Source organism: Mobula hypostoma, chromosome 7, assembly GCF_963921235.1.
Source record: "Mobula hypostoma chromosome 7, sMobHyp1.1, whole genome shotgun sequence".
In the NCBI taxonomy this organism is placed as follows: Eukaryota; Metazoa; Chordata; class Chondrichthyes; order Myliobatiformes; family Myliobatidae; genus Mobula; species Mobula hypostoma.
Window position 1 is genome coordinate 117,051,331 of NC_086103.1, and position 14,193 is coordinate 117,065,523.

At 44.6% G+C, this 14,193-nt stretch overlaps 1 protein-coding gene and 1 long non-coding RNA gene across 3 annotated transcripts in view; one reads left to right on the plus strand and one right to left on the minus strand.

The window, feature by feature from the left end:
• med17 (mediator complex subunit 17) overlaps positions 1 to 5,999 on the minus strand; it is a 40,034-nt gene extending 34,035 nt beyond the window's left edge. Inside the window, exon 1 of one of the 2 annotated variants that reach the window (XM_063053851.1) lies at positions 145 to 431. In XM_063053851.1, coding sequence (XP_062909921.1) covers positions 145 to 379 — 235 coding nt within the window. In that variant the 5' untranslated portion in view covers positions 380 to 431. Of the gene's footprint in view, positions 1 to 144; positions 432 to 5,928 lie in introns of those variants that run through there. The other variant, XM_063053852.1, reaches the window with a different exon arrangement.
• On the plus strand, positions 577 to 13,771 carry LOC134349481 (uncharacterized). The gene is made up of 3 exons (XR_010018684.1): positions 577 to 984; positions 1,238 to 1,349; positions 11,887 to 13,771. It is a non-coding gene; the product is annotated as an uncharacterized LOC134349481 (long non-coding RNA).
• The last annotated feature ends 422 nt before the right edge of the window (positions 13,772 to 14,193 follow it).

Below are 14,193 nucleotides of genomic sequence, written 5' to 3' on the forward strand. Positions count from 1 at the left end.
ATTCGAGGCAGACAGCGGCGGCTAAGTTTGCCCACAGACATTGCTGCTGTCTGCTCTGGGTCACCGCACCCACTGTGAGACTGAGAATAACGGGAGGGCTCTACTACCCTCTCCCAACCCGCCACCACCGGGCCGTCGGCTTACCCTCCTCATCGTCGCTGTCCTGCTGCCGCTGCGCCCACTCTTCCCCGCCCTGGGCCTCGGCCTCTTCTCCCTCCGAGTCGCTCCGGTTAAAGTCGATTTTCTGCGCCAGCTTGGCCAGATTCTCCGACATGGAGAGCGGTTGCACATATGCCTCCGTGCCATCGAGAGCAACTTCCTGCACCTGATTCTCACAGGTCGCCTCAATACTGATGGTGACAGGGGGGCCGGCCGCCATTCTCCGCGGATTCGGCTCTCGCACCAAGCGCTAGTCAGTCAGGCCATGCGCAGCCTCCGGGAGCCGGTCCTCCAGAGGGGTGGCGCTGTCCTAATGACGGCCACCAGCGGGGAACAGGCAGTCGGTCAGCGGCGGAAGATGAAGCAGTCATTCAGCAACTCACCCTACAGCACTTTGCATGGAAGGGGAGACTGATGTGTATTCCACAGCCCTGTTTGGGTCTTCCCAAAACCTCTTACAGCTATTGTTGGTGAAATTGTATACAGCATAGACAATATTAAGTGACGACTCAAGAGATGGCTGATGCTGGAATTTGAGAGAAGAAACTGCTGAAGGAATTCAGCGGGTCTGCAGGGGAAAGAAATTGTGAATATTGGATTTCGACCCGTAACGTCAGATCCTTCTTCACCCTGCTGCCCAACCCGCTAAGTTCCTCCTGCAGACTGTTGGTTGCTAATTATTTAAAATGTCCTTTATTAATGTTGTTCGAAGGAGCAGTTTGGACACCTTGGCTAATACCCTGCTCGTGCATAAGGTGCCTTGGGAATATTTGAAGCATTGGTACTCCCACTGACATGACAGTGCAACATTCCCGCAGTATGACGGTAAAGTAACAATTCCATTCTAAACAGATCTGTGGATTGACAATCAAATATTAAGCACTTCAATTCGTCAGAAAGGTCTATGCAATAAACTTGCTTTCTCCAAAATGGGAAACACCATTCTTGGGTGTCGCTTTTCCAGTTCTTTGTTTTTCATTTTAAAAGTGGATACGTTGAATGGTCACGTTGCTATTAAACGCAAAATATGCTCAAGATGTTGCTGAGTAACTCCTGCTTTTCATGTGTTCTTTTGAAGAACAAGGAGGATGGAATCTCAATACCACAAATGGAGAATACTTGTGGCATGCTTCAGTAAAATCCCTGGATCAGAAATACCAAGAGGTCCTTGGCCATCATGCCAACAATCGGTTAGTTGATTTATTATTATCACATGTACAGTGAAAACCTTGTTTTGAATACCATTCATACAGATCAATTCCTTATAGCAATGCACAGAGGTAACACGAGGTAAAACAACAACAGAATGCAAAAGACAGTGTTACAATTACAGAGAAAATGCAGTACAGGTAGATAAGATGCAAGGTTATATCAAGGTAGGTTGTGAGGTCAAGTGACTACCTTATCATAAGTCCATAAGACATTAAGATATTGGAGCAGAATTAAGCCATTTGGCCCATCAAGTCTGCTCTGCCATTTCATCATGTCTGATCCATTTTCGTCACAGCCCCAGTCTCTGTATCCCTTCATGCTCTGACTAATCAATAAATTATAAGCCTCTGCCTTAAATATGCCCAATGACCTAGCCTCCACAGCCACCTGTGGCAATGAATTCCAGAGACTCACCACTCTCTGAGTAAAGAAATTCCTCCTAATCTCTATTCTAAATATCCCTCCACTCTGAGGCTGTGGGCTTAAGACTCCCCCGCACTGGAAACATCCTCTCCACATCCACCCTATTGAGGCCTTTCACCATTTGATAGGCTTCAATGAGATACCCTGTGATTCTTCTGAATTCCAGTGAATACAGGCCCACAGCCATCAAATGCTCCTCATATGATAAGCCTTCCAATACTGGAATCATTTTTGTGAACGTCCTTTGAACTCTCTGCAACGTCCATGAGACCATAAAACATAGGAGCAGAATTAGGCCATTCAGCCCATCCAATTCACTCCGCCATTCCATTATAGCTGATCCCATACACCTGCCTTCTCGCCATATCTTTTGATGCCCTGACCGATCAGGAATCTATCAACTTCCGGCTTAAATATAACCACAGACTTGGCCTCCACCACAGTCTGTAGCGGAGCATTCCACTGATTAATCACTCTCTGGCTAAAAAAAATTCCTCCTTACTTCCGTTCTAAAAGGTCACCCATCAGTTTTGAGGCTGTGCCCTCTAGTTCTGGATACCCCCACCAGAGGAAACATCCTCTTCACATCAACTTTATCAAGTCCTTTCAACATTCGGTAGGTTTCAATGAGAGCCCCCTGCATTCTTCTAAATTCCAGTGAGTACAGGCCCAAAGCTGCCAAATGCTCCTTATATGCTCACTCCTTCATTCAGGGAATCATTCTTGTGAACCTCCTCTGGACTCTCTAATGACAGCACATCCTTTCTGAGATATGGGGCCCAAAACTGTTGGCAATACTCCAAGTGCGGCCTGACTCGTGTTTTATAAAGCTTCAGCATTATCTCCTTCCTTTTATATTCTGTTCCCCTTGAAATGAATGCCAACACTGCATTTGCCTTCTTTACCACAGACTCAACCTGTAAATTAACCTTCTGGGAGTCTTGCGCGAGGACCCCTAAATCCCTCTGCACCTCTGATGTTTGAATTTACTCCCCATTTATATAATAGTCCGCACTATAGTTTTCGTTTAACCAAAATGCATTATCACACATTTCCCAACACTGTATTCCATCAGCCACTTTTTTGCCCATTCTTCTAATTTATCTTAAGTCCTGATACAATCGCATGGCTTCCAAAGCACTACCTACCCTTCCACCTATCTTTGTATCATCTGCAAACTTTGCCACAAAGTCATCAATTCCATTATCCAAATCACTGACAAACAATGTGAAAAGTAGCGATCCCAATACTGACCTCAGAGGAACACCAGAGGAACACTAGTCACTGGCAGCCAACCAGCATAGACCCCTTTATTCCCACTTGCTGCCTCCTGCCTATCAGCCATTCCTCTATCCATGCCAGCATCTTTCCTCTAACACCATAGGATTTTATCTTGTTAAGCAGCCTTATATGTACCGCCTTGTCAAAGAACTTCTGAAAATCCAAGTAAATGACATCACTGGCTCTCCTTTGTGCACCCTGCTTGTTACTTTCTCAAGGAACTCTAACAGATTTGTTAGGCAATATTTCCCTTTACAAAAACCATGCTGACTTAGACTTATTTTATCATTAGTCTCCAAGTTCCCTGAAACTTCATCCTTAATAATAGACTCCAACACTTTCCAAACCACTGAGGTCAGGCTAACTGGCTTATAATTTCCTTTCTTTTACCTTCCTCCCTTCTTAAAGAGTGGAGTGACATTTGCAATCTTCCAGCCCTCTGGGATCATTCCAGAGTCAAGTGATTCTCGAAAGATCATGACTATTGCCTCCATTATCTCTTCAGCAAACTCACTCAAGAATCTGGGATGTAGTCCATCTGGTCCAAGTGACTCATCCACCTTAAGACATTTGAGTTTGCTTAGCACTTTTTCCTTTCTAATAGCAATGGCACTCACTCTTGTTCCCTGACCCTCACTGTCCTCTGGAACACTGCTAGCATCTTCCACAGTGAAGACGAGTGCAAAATACCCATTAAGTTCATCTGCCATTTCTTTGTTCCGGAATACTACCACAGCAGCATTGTTTTCCAGTGGTCCAACATCAACTCTCACCTCACTTTTACTCTTTATCTAACTGAAAAAGTTTTTAGTATCACACATCAAAGTTGCTGGTGAACGCAGCAGGCCAGGCAGCATCTGTAGGAAGAGGTGCAGTCGACGTTTCAGGCCGAGACCCTTCGTCAGGACTAACTGAAGGAAGAGTGAGTAAGGGATTTGAAAGTTGGAGGGGGAGGGGGAGATCCAAAATGATAGGAGAAGACAGGAAGGGGAGGGATAGAGCCAAGAGCTGGACAGGTGATAGGCACAAGGGGATACGAGAGGATCATGGGACAGGAGGTCCGGGAAGAAAGACAATGGGGGGGAGGGGACCCAGAGGATGGGCAAGAGGTATATTCAGAGGGACAGAGGGAGAAAAAGGAGAGTGAGAGAAAGAATGTGTGCATAAAAATAAGTAACAGATGGGGTACGAGGGGGAGGTGGGGCCTTAGCGGAAGTTAGAGAAGTCGATGTTCATGCCATCAGGTTGGAGGCTACCCAGACGGAATATAAGGTGTTGTTCCTCCAACCTGAGTGTGGCTTCATCTTTACAGTAGAGGAGGCCGTGGATAGACATGTCAGAATGGGAATGGGATGTGGAATGAAAATGTGTGGCCACTGGGAGATCCTGCTTTCTCTGGCGGACAGAGCGTAGATGTTCAGCAAAGCGGTCTCCCAGTCTGCGTCGGGTCTCGCCAATATATAAAAGGCCACATCGGGAGCATCGGACACAGTATATCACCCCAGTCGACTCACAGGTGAAGTGTTGCCTCACCTGGAAGGACTGTTTGGGGCCCTGAATGGTGGTAAGGGAGGAAGTGTAAGGGCAGGTGTAGCACTTGTTCCGCTTACACGGATAAGTGCCAGGAGGGAGATCAGAGGGGAGGGATGGGGGGGACGAATGGACAAGGGAGTTGCGTAGGGAGCGATCCCTGCGGAATGCAGGGGGGGGAGGGAAAGATGTGCTTAGTGGTGGGATCCCGTTGGAGGTGGCGGAAGTTACGGGGAATAATATGTTGGACCCGGAGGCTGGTGGGGTGGTAAGTGAGGACTAGGGGAACCCTATTCCTAGTGGGGTGGCGGGAGGATGGAGTGAGAGCAGATGTACGTGAAATGGGGGAGATGCGTTTAAGAGCAGAGTTGATAGCAGAGGAAGGGAAGCCCCTTTCTTTAAAAAAGGGAGACATCTCCCTCGTCCTAGAATGAAAAGCCTCATCCTGAGAACAGATGCGGCGGAGACGGAGGAATTGCGAGAAGGGGATGGCGTTTTTGCAAGAGACAGGGTGAGAAGAGGAATAGTCCAGATAGCTGTGAGAGTCAGTAGGCTTATAGTAGACATCAGTGAATAAGCTGTCTCCAGACTGTCTTTAGTATCCTACTTTATAATATTGGCTAGTTTGCCCTCATATTTCATCTTTTCCCTTTTTATAGATATTTTAGTTGGTTTTGTTTGATTTTAAAATCTTCCCAATCTTCCAACTTCCCACTCACTTTTGCTATCCTATATGCCCTTTCCTTGGCTTTTATGCAGTGCTTAACCTCCTTTGTCAGCCAGGTTGCCTACCTATGCCATTTGAGAACAACTTCTTCTGTGTGACACATCTATCCTGCGCCTTGTGAACTATTCCTAGAAACTTCAGCCATCTCGGCTCTGTCGCCACCTCCACCAGTATCCTCTTCCAATCCACCTGGGCAAGCTCCTCTCTCATGCCTCTATAATGCACTTTATTCCACTGTGATACTAATGCAAGTGACTTATGCTTCTCCCTCTCAAATTGAGCATCCTCAGAGAAAGGCTAGCTCAAGACATACTTTCTCCAAGTAGTTTCAAATACAAGCTGCTCTAAAAAACCATCTCATATGCATTCAAGAAATTCCCTCTTTTGCAATCCAACACCTAGCTGATTTTCCCAATCCCTTTGCAAATTGAAATCCTGTCAGTACCTCCAGTTGAACTCTATCTTTCTGTGTTTTCCCCCTAGCTGTCAGTCTGTGGTTTTGTATTGCCATATGCTCCTGTCCCCACTCCTGCTCTACTCTGCTCCGGCCCCTGTATTACTGAGTACTCCATCTCTCATCTGTTTCTCATTATTACCTGTATTGCTGCCACCTGGGTCTCATTGTGCTCCACCTATCATCTGCCTCTCTGTTTATTGCTCAGTGTATTTCAGTCCTGTGTTTTCTCCAGATTGTGCCAGGTGGTAATGCACCATTAAGCTGGATGCCAACCGCTGTAAAACAAGATACAGACAGATTGTGCCAGTGAATTTTCCAGAGCCTTTCCAGTATCTGTACTCTGTCTGTCTGAATATTGACTCTGCTTGTTTCCCAATTTTGGAATTCTCTGGATGTTTTGATCTTTGCCTGAACTTTGACACCAACTTTGTTTGCACCTTGGGATTTGTTACTCAATTAATATCACTGTGGCACAGTACTGGGTCTGTGATTAGATCCCTGCTGCAGCAACTTGACAGTACAATCTGGCCAGAATGGATCCAGCATTCCCCAGTCGTCTGAGAGCTATCTTGGAACAACAGGGATTGATGTTGGTGAGACTCCAGAACCAGCTAGAGTCTGCGTTCAGGGCAGCGGAGTCACTTTCTGCTGATGTAGCCGATCTTGGGGCCCAGGCTAAATCACTCCAGCTGCCCTCCACGTCCTCGCATGCTCCTCCTGTCCAAGAGCCCCACCTGCCTCCTCCAGAAAAGTACTTAGGTGAGCCTGGTACCTGCCACTCCTTTTCTTTCTCATTTTTGAATGGCAACCAACAACATTTCTATCTGATCAAGCCAAAGTAGCCTACATCATCACTCTAGTCAGGTGAGAGAATGGGGAGCAGCCATCTGGGAGGTAGGCTCCCCTTTCTGCAGTAGTTTTCAGTCATTTTCTGAGGAGGTCAGAAAAGTATGTTCCTGTTAAGTTGAAAGGAAAGGTTAAAAGTTTGAGAGAGCCATGGTTTTGAAGGGATATTGGAAACTTGGTTCAGAAAAAGAGAGAGATCTGCAATAAATATAGGCAGCATGGAGTAAATGAGGTGCTCGAGGAATATAAAGAATGTAAAAAGAATCTCAAGAAAGAAATCAGAAAAGCTAAAAGAAGATGCGAGGTTGCTTTGACAGGTAAGGTGAAAATAAATCCAAAGGGTTTCTACAGTTATATAAATAGCAAAAGGATAGTGAGGGATAAAATCGGTCCTTTAGAGAATCAGAGTGGACAGCTATGTGTGGAGCCAAAAGAGATGGGGGAGATTTTGAACAATTTCTTCGGTATTCACTAAGGAGAAGAATATTGAAGGTAAGGGAAACAAGCAGGGAAGTTATGGAAACTATGATGATTAAAGAAGAGGAAGTACTGGCGCTTTTAAGGAATATAAAAGTGGATAAGTCTCTAGGTCCTGACAGGATATTCCCTAGGACCTTGGGGGAAGTTAGTGTAGAAATAGCAGGGGCTCTGACAGAAATATTTCAAATGTCATTAGAAACGGGGATGGTGCCAGAGAGTTGGCGTATTGCTCATGTTGTTCCATTGTTTAAAAACCTAGCAATTATCGGCCTGTAAGTTTGATGTCAGTGGTGGGTAAATTAATGGAAAGTATTCTTAGAGATGGTATATATGATTATCTGGATAGACAGGGTCTGGTTAGGAACAGTCAAAATGGATTTGTGCGTGGAAGGTCGTGTTTGACAAATCTTATTGAATTTTTTGAAGAGGTTACTAGGAAAGTTGACGAGGGTAAAGCGGTGGATGTTGTCTATAAGGACTTCAGTAAGGCCTTTGACAAAGTTCCACACGGAAGGTTAGTTAGGAAGGTTCAATCGTTAGGTATTAATATTGAAGTAGTAAAATGGATTCAACAGTGGCTGGATGGGAGACGCCAGAGGGTAGTGGTGGATAACTGTTTGTCAGGTTGGAGGCTGGTGACTAGTGGTGTGCCTCAGGGCTCTGTACTGGGTCTAATGTTGTTTGTCATATACATTAATGATCTGGATGATGGGGTGGTAAATTGGATTAGTAAGTATGCAGATGATACTAAGACAGGTGGCGTTGTGGATAATGAAGCAAGTTTTCAAAGCTTGCAGAGAGGTTTAGGCCAGTTAGAAGAGTGGGCTGAAAGATGGCAGATGGAGTTTAATGCTGATAAATGTGAGGTGCTACATTTTGGAAGGACTAATCAAAATAGGACATACATGGTAAATGGTAGGGCATTGAAGAATGCTGTAGAACAGAGTGATCTAGGAATAATGGTGCATAGTTCCCTGAAGATGGAATCTCATGTGGACAGGGTGATGAAGAAAGCTTTTGGTATGCTGGCCTTTATAAATCGAGGCATTGAGTATAGGAGTTGGGATGTAATGTTAAAATTGTACAAAGCATTGGTAAGGCCAAATTTGGAGTATTCTGTACAGTTCTGGTCACCAAATTATAAGAAAGATGTCAACAAAATAGAGAGAGTACAGAGAAGATTTACTAGAATGTTACCTGGGTTTCAGCACCGGAGTTATAGAGAAAGGTTGAACAAGTTAGGTCTTTATTATTTGGAGCATAGACGGTTGAGGGGGGACTTGATAGAGGTATTTAAAATTATGAGGGGGCTAGATAGAGTTGACGTGGATAGGCTTTTTTCATTGAAAGTAGGGGAGATTCAAACATGAGGACATGAGTTGAGAGTTGGGGCAAAAGTTTAGGGGTAGCACGAGGGGGAACTTCTTTACTCAGAGAGTGGTGGCTATGTGGAACGAGCTTCCGTTAGAAGTGGTAGAGGCAGGTTCAATCTTGTCATTTAAAGAAAAATTGGATAGGTATATGGACAGGAAAGGAATGCAAGGTTATGGGCTGAGTGCAGGTCAGTGGGACTAGGTGAGAGTAAGCGTTCGACATGGACTAGAAGGGCTAAGATGGCCTGTTTCCGTGCTGTAATTGTTATATGGTTATATGGTATTTGATCACTCCAAGCATGGAAGAGAAGCTGCCTGTGAAATGCTGCACGTGCTCCAGGGGCGCAGATCTGTGTCAGATTATGCCATAGAGTTCCGGACCCTAGCCACCACCAGCAGCTGGAACTCGGAGGCACAGTACGACACCTTCCTGAGTGGCCTCTCTGAAGACATCAAAGATGAGCTGGTCACCCAGGACCTTCCTGCCACCTTTGAAGCCCTGGAGGATTTGGCCATCCGTATTGATGTTTGCTTTCAGTAGTGCTGTAGAGGGAGGGGTTCCAGAGGGTCCCTGGGGGCACTGGGTGAATTCCAAGCTCCTCGTCAGTCTACATTGCCCTGCCGTTTTTCCCCATCTACAATTCCGTTCCAGAGCCTGAAGCTATGAAGGTTAACTGTACCCTCCTGATGCTGACTGAAAGACAAGGGAGAATCAGCACCCATTCCTGTCTGTACTGTGGCCAACCAGACCACTTCATCTCCACCAGCCCAGTAAAAGCCGAGTGCTCACCAGTAGGATGAGGAGTACTGGTGAGTGTGACCCCTGTCTAGCCCTCCTCGACGCCATTCACTTTCTTACCTGCTTCTCTGGAGTGGGGCATCCAACAGCGAGCAGTCTCTGTCTTTGTTGATTCTGGTGCATAGAGGGATGTTTTATCGATTCCGGCTTGGCTGCCCAGAGGGGGTTAACCACATGTGCTCTCCAGTTAACATTGGTGGCCAACGCCTTGAACAGTCAGAGACTGACTAACATCACCCATGTCACTGCCCCAGTGAGTCTGTTTATCCGGCAACTGTCATGAATAGTTAACCCTTTATGTTATTGACTCTCCTCAAATTCCTATTGTCCTGGGCCATCCCTGGTTAGTTAAACACAACCCCCACCCTGACTAGCTCAGTCGCAAGATTGTAGGCTGGAGCCCGTTCTGTCACTCCCACTGCCTCCGCCATGCTCAGATCCCCTTGTCTCCAAGCCCAGATCCTCCCGAGGAATTTCTGGACCTTAGTGCCATCCCTCCTGAATATGTGAACCTCAAGGTGGTGTTCAGCAATTCCCAGGCCACTTCCCTACTGCCTCATCATCCATATGATTACGCCATTGACCTCTTCCCTGGCACATCTCCCCCAAGGGGCCGCCTGTATTCCCTGTCCGTACCTGAAACAGAAGCCATAAGTAAGTATATTCAAGAGTCTCTGGCTGCAGGCATCATTCAGCCGTCTTCTTCCCCTACTGGGGCCAGTTTTTTTTCTTTGTTGAAAAGAAAGACAGCTCCTTGCGTCCATGCATTGATTACCATGGACTGAATGAAGTCACTGTTAGGAACCATTGCCCTCTTCTACTCATGACCTCGGCATTTGAACTGCTGCAAGGAGCCTCCGTTTTCACCAAGCTTGATCTCCGTAATGCCTACCATCTTGTCCGCATCTGTGAAGGGGACGAGTGGAAGGCAGCCTTCAACACCACCTCAGGCCATTACGAGTATCTGGTCATGCCATTCAGTCTCACCAGTGCCCCTGCTGTCTTCCAAGCCCTGGTAAATGATGTTCTCAGGGACATGCTGAACCAATTTGTTTTTGTGTATCTCGACGACATTTTGATTTTTTTTCTCCAAGTCCCTTGCTGAACACACAGGTCACGTCCGCAGAGTTCTCCAACTTTGTGAAGGCTGAGAAATGTGAGTTTCATCACAATACCATCTCCTTCCTGGGGTATGTAATTTCAGGCAGTTCCATTCAGATGGACCAACAGAAGGTCAAGGAGGTGGTCAAATGGTCCCAACCCTCGACTCGTTGAGAGTTGCAACGCTTCTTGGGCTTCACTAACGTCTATCGCCACTTCATCAGAAATTACAGTACACTGGCTGCACCACTCACTGCTAGGGGTGTCAGATTCTTCTGGTCCACTGCTGCTGAAAAAGCATTCTCTGACCTGAAGGAACATTTCACCTCTGTCCCCATCCTGATTCAACCCAACACCAACCAGCAGTTCATTGTGGGGGTGGATGTGTCTGACACCGGCGTAGGAGCTGTTCTCTCTCAGCACTTGGCCGAGAATGAGAAGGTACACGTCTGCGCCTTCTCTCACCGCCTCACTCCCTGGAGTGGAATTATTATGTTGGAAACTGGGAGCTGCTGGCTGTGAAGCTAGCTCTGGAGGAGTGGAGGCATAGGCTGGAGGGAGCCAAGGTGCTATTTTTAGTCTGGACTGATCACAAGAATCTGGAATATATCCGTACAGCTAAGCGTCACAACTCCCGTCAAGCTTGTTGGTCCCTGTTTTTCTTAAGATTCAATTTTACTCTGTCCTTCCACCCCGGTTCCAAGAATGGAAAACCTGATGCCCTCTCTCAAAGATTTCCTTCCTCTGAGACCCCTGAGGTCCCCGATGTCATCCTCCCTGCTCACTGTCTCATGGGTGCAGCGCAATGGGACATTGAATCCATTGTGCAAGCTGCTCAACAGAGCGAGGCAGCCCCTAGTCAAATCCCCCCGAACTGTGTTTATGTTCCCAACTCTGTCTGCTCACAGGTATTGCAGTGGGGTCATTCTTCCCAGTTATCCTGTCACCCCGGAACCAAGTGTACTCAGGCCTCCATCAGTCAGCGGTTCTGGCGGCCTTCCATGGGAGGTGACATCCGCAACTTTGTCTAGGCCTGCTTGGTCTGTGCTCAAGGCAAGAACTCTAACCGGTCTCCCACTGGTCTGTTACAACCCCTGTCTATCCCCAAGAGACCCTGGTCCCACATTGCCCTGGATTTTGTCACTGGTCTTCCCCCATCAGATGGTAACACCACCATTCTCACAGTTGTTGATCGTTTCTCCAAATCTGTACACTTCATTCCTTTACCTAAACTCCCATCTGCCAAAGAAACAGCCGAATTACTAGTACTGCATGTTTTTAAATTGCATGGTTTACCTGTAGATGTTGTGTCAGACAGGGGCTCTCAATTCACATCCAACCTCTGGAGGGCATTCTGTGATCTTCTGGGCGCCTCTGTGAGTCTGTCTTCACGGACTTCTGCCTGCAGCTCGATGGAGTAATACATAAATTTTGCGGCTGCCTTTAATTCCTCCTTTTCCCCGGTTTAAACCTTGAATTTTTAACTTTTATTTCTCAGATCTTAGAGGGAAATAGTTGTCATCATGTCATATCCTTTACGAAATGGAAAGCAGCCTTTTGAATCCAGCAATGGAAAGGGAAAAACTTTGAAAGAAAAATCAGAAGATATGCCTGTCTGGGCTGAGTGTTTGGAACACGTGTTGATGGCTCTCAACAACAAAATAGACAATAACACTTCTGAGTTGAAGTCGTTCCAACAGAGTTTTCAGACTCTTGAGGAAAATATTATTTCCTTGAATACTGAGTTTAAAGAATCGAAACGTCAGATTGTGGATATTTCAACCCGCTTGGAACAGGCTCAACGTAAAGTTGTCAATTTAGAGGCAAAGTCTCGTCGGAATAATATTCGAATTATTGGACTGAAGGAAGGTTCTGGGAGTGGGAATTTATTGGGCTATTTTGCCAATTTGTTTCAATCTTTGTTTCCAGATATTCTACCTCAACCTCCCGATATTGAAAGAGCTCATAGAATTTTCATTTCAAATCCTCAGATTTCAGGTAAACCTCGGCCAATTTTGGTCAACTTTCTTTGCTTTAAAGTTAAAGACCAAATCATAAAATGTGCAAGGAAACAGAGTTTTTAAATTTAACGGTTCCGAGATCCGTTATTACGAAGACTATCCACGGGAAATTATGGAACAGTGGATCAAATTTGTCCCAACTATGAAAATTGCTTATGCAAAGGGACTTTTTCCATTGCTTTGCTACCCCCCTAGATTAAAATTATTTCCTAAAGATTCTACACCTCGTGTGTTTTCGGATTCCCAAGCAGCATTGGACTTTAACTCTACCGTGGAGTTGGCTGTCGCATGAAGGATCTTTGGTGTGCTGAATAATTTTCTGAAAGAAAACAGGCTTTGAAGATTTTTCATATACTGACGATTTCCTTTGATCGATGAACTATTTAAAGAAGAGGTGAACTTCTTGGTTTGACTAATGAATGACTTTTTTGAAGTCTCTTTGGTATTTGGAGTGAACTAACACAGTGGACAGATTATTAACTGGTTTGATTATCTGCTTCTTTCTTCCTTTTCTTTTATTAATTAAGTGATAGCTTTCATAGTTTATATAGACTATTTCTTATATAGTGGAGAGTATTTAGAATAGATAATTAGCTTTAGTTTCCTTTGTCAAAGTTGGGTAATAAGCTAAAGGAATAATGGTGCCTTATTTTTGTTAGGGATTGTATTGTTTAGGTTGAATAGTGTTGTTTTGATGCTTCTGGAGACTGGTTTTGCATTCCCTAGTTTATTTTCAATGATTAACTATAAACATCCTTTTTCTGCTTCTCTGCTGGGCTTTCTTATCTCAGAGTCATGTGTTTTCTTTGTAAAGGGGAGGGGGGGAATTTGAAGATAAAAGTAATAAGCTACTAGCATCCCAACTAAAAGCAGTTAGAGCTAAAAGACAAATTTTAAAAAATCGTAAGGGAGATGGTTGTTTAGCGAGTAAATATGAAGATATTAATAACATTTTTCAGGACTATTACAGTGAACTCTATAAATCTGTTTCCAGCTGACCCTTCTAAAATGAATGCCTTTTTACAAAAGATTGATTTTCCTGGAATGTCTGTTGAAGATCAACAAATTCTTGATACTCCTTTTACTGAAAGAGTATCAATGCAATCTGGTAAAGCTCCTGGACTAGATGGTTTTTCTGTAGGATTTTATAAAAAAATTTGAAAATTTGCTTACTCCTTGTATGTTGGAAATGCTTAAAGATTCCTTTTTGTTAGGAGAGTTACTTTCTACATTTTATGAAGCTTCTATTTCTTTAATTTTTAAGAAAGATAAAGACCCTACGGATTATGCTTCATATAGACCTATCTCATTATTAAATGTAGATTCCAAAATTCTTTCAAAATTAATGGCTAATCAGTTGGAGAATATTCTAGCTAAAATTATTTCTCAGGACCAAACAAGTTTTATAAAAGGCCATTACTTTTTTAACACTCGGAGACTGTTAAATGTTATATACTCATCCCCCTCGAAAACTCCCCAATGTGTTGTTTCTCTTGATACTGAAAAGGCATCTGATAGAGTTGAATGGAAATATTTATTTAACGTTTTACAGAAATTTAGCTTTGGTACTAATTTTAGAATGATATATAAAAGCCCTATTGCCACTGTGATTACTAATAACCGTAGATCCCCCTTTTTCAACTTTCGCGAGGTACGAGACAAGGATGTCCGTTAAGTCCTTTGTTATTTAATTTGGTGCTGGAACCTTTGGCTATTGCATTTCGTGAAGCTAAGGATATTCAAGAAATTTCCTTAAATGGGAGTATTCAAAAGATTTCCCTTTA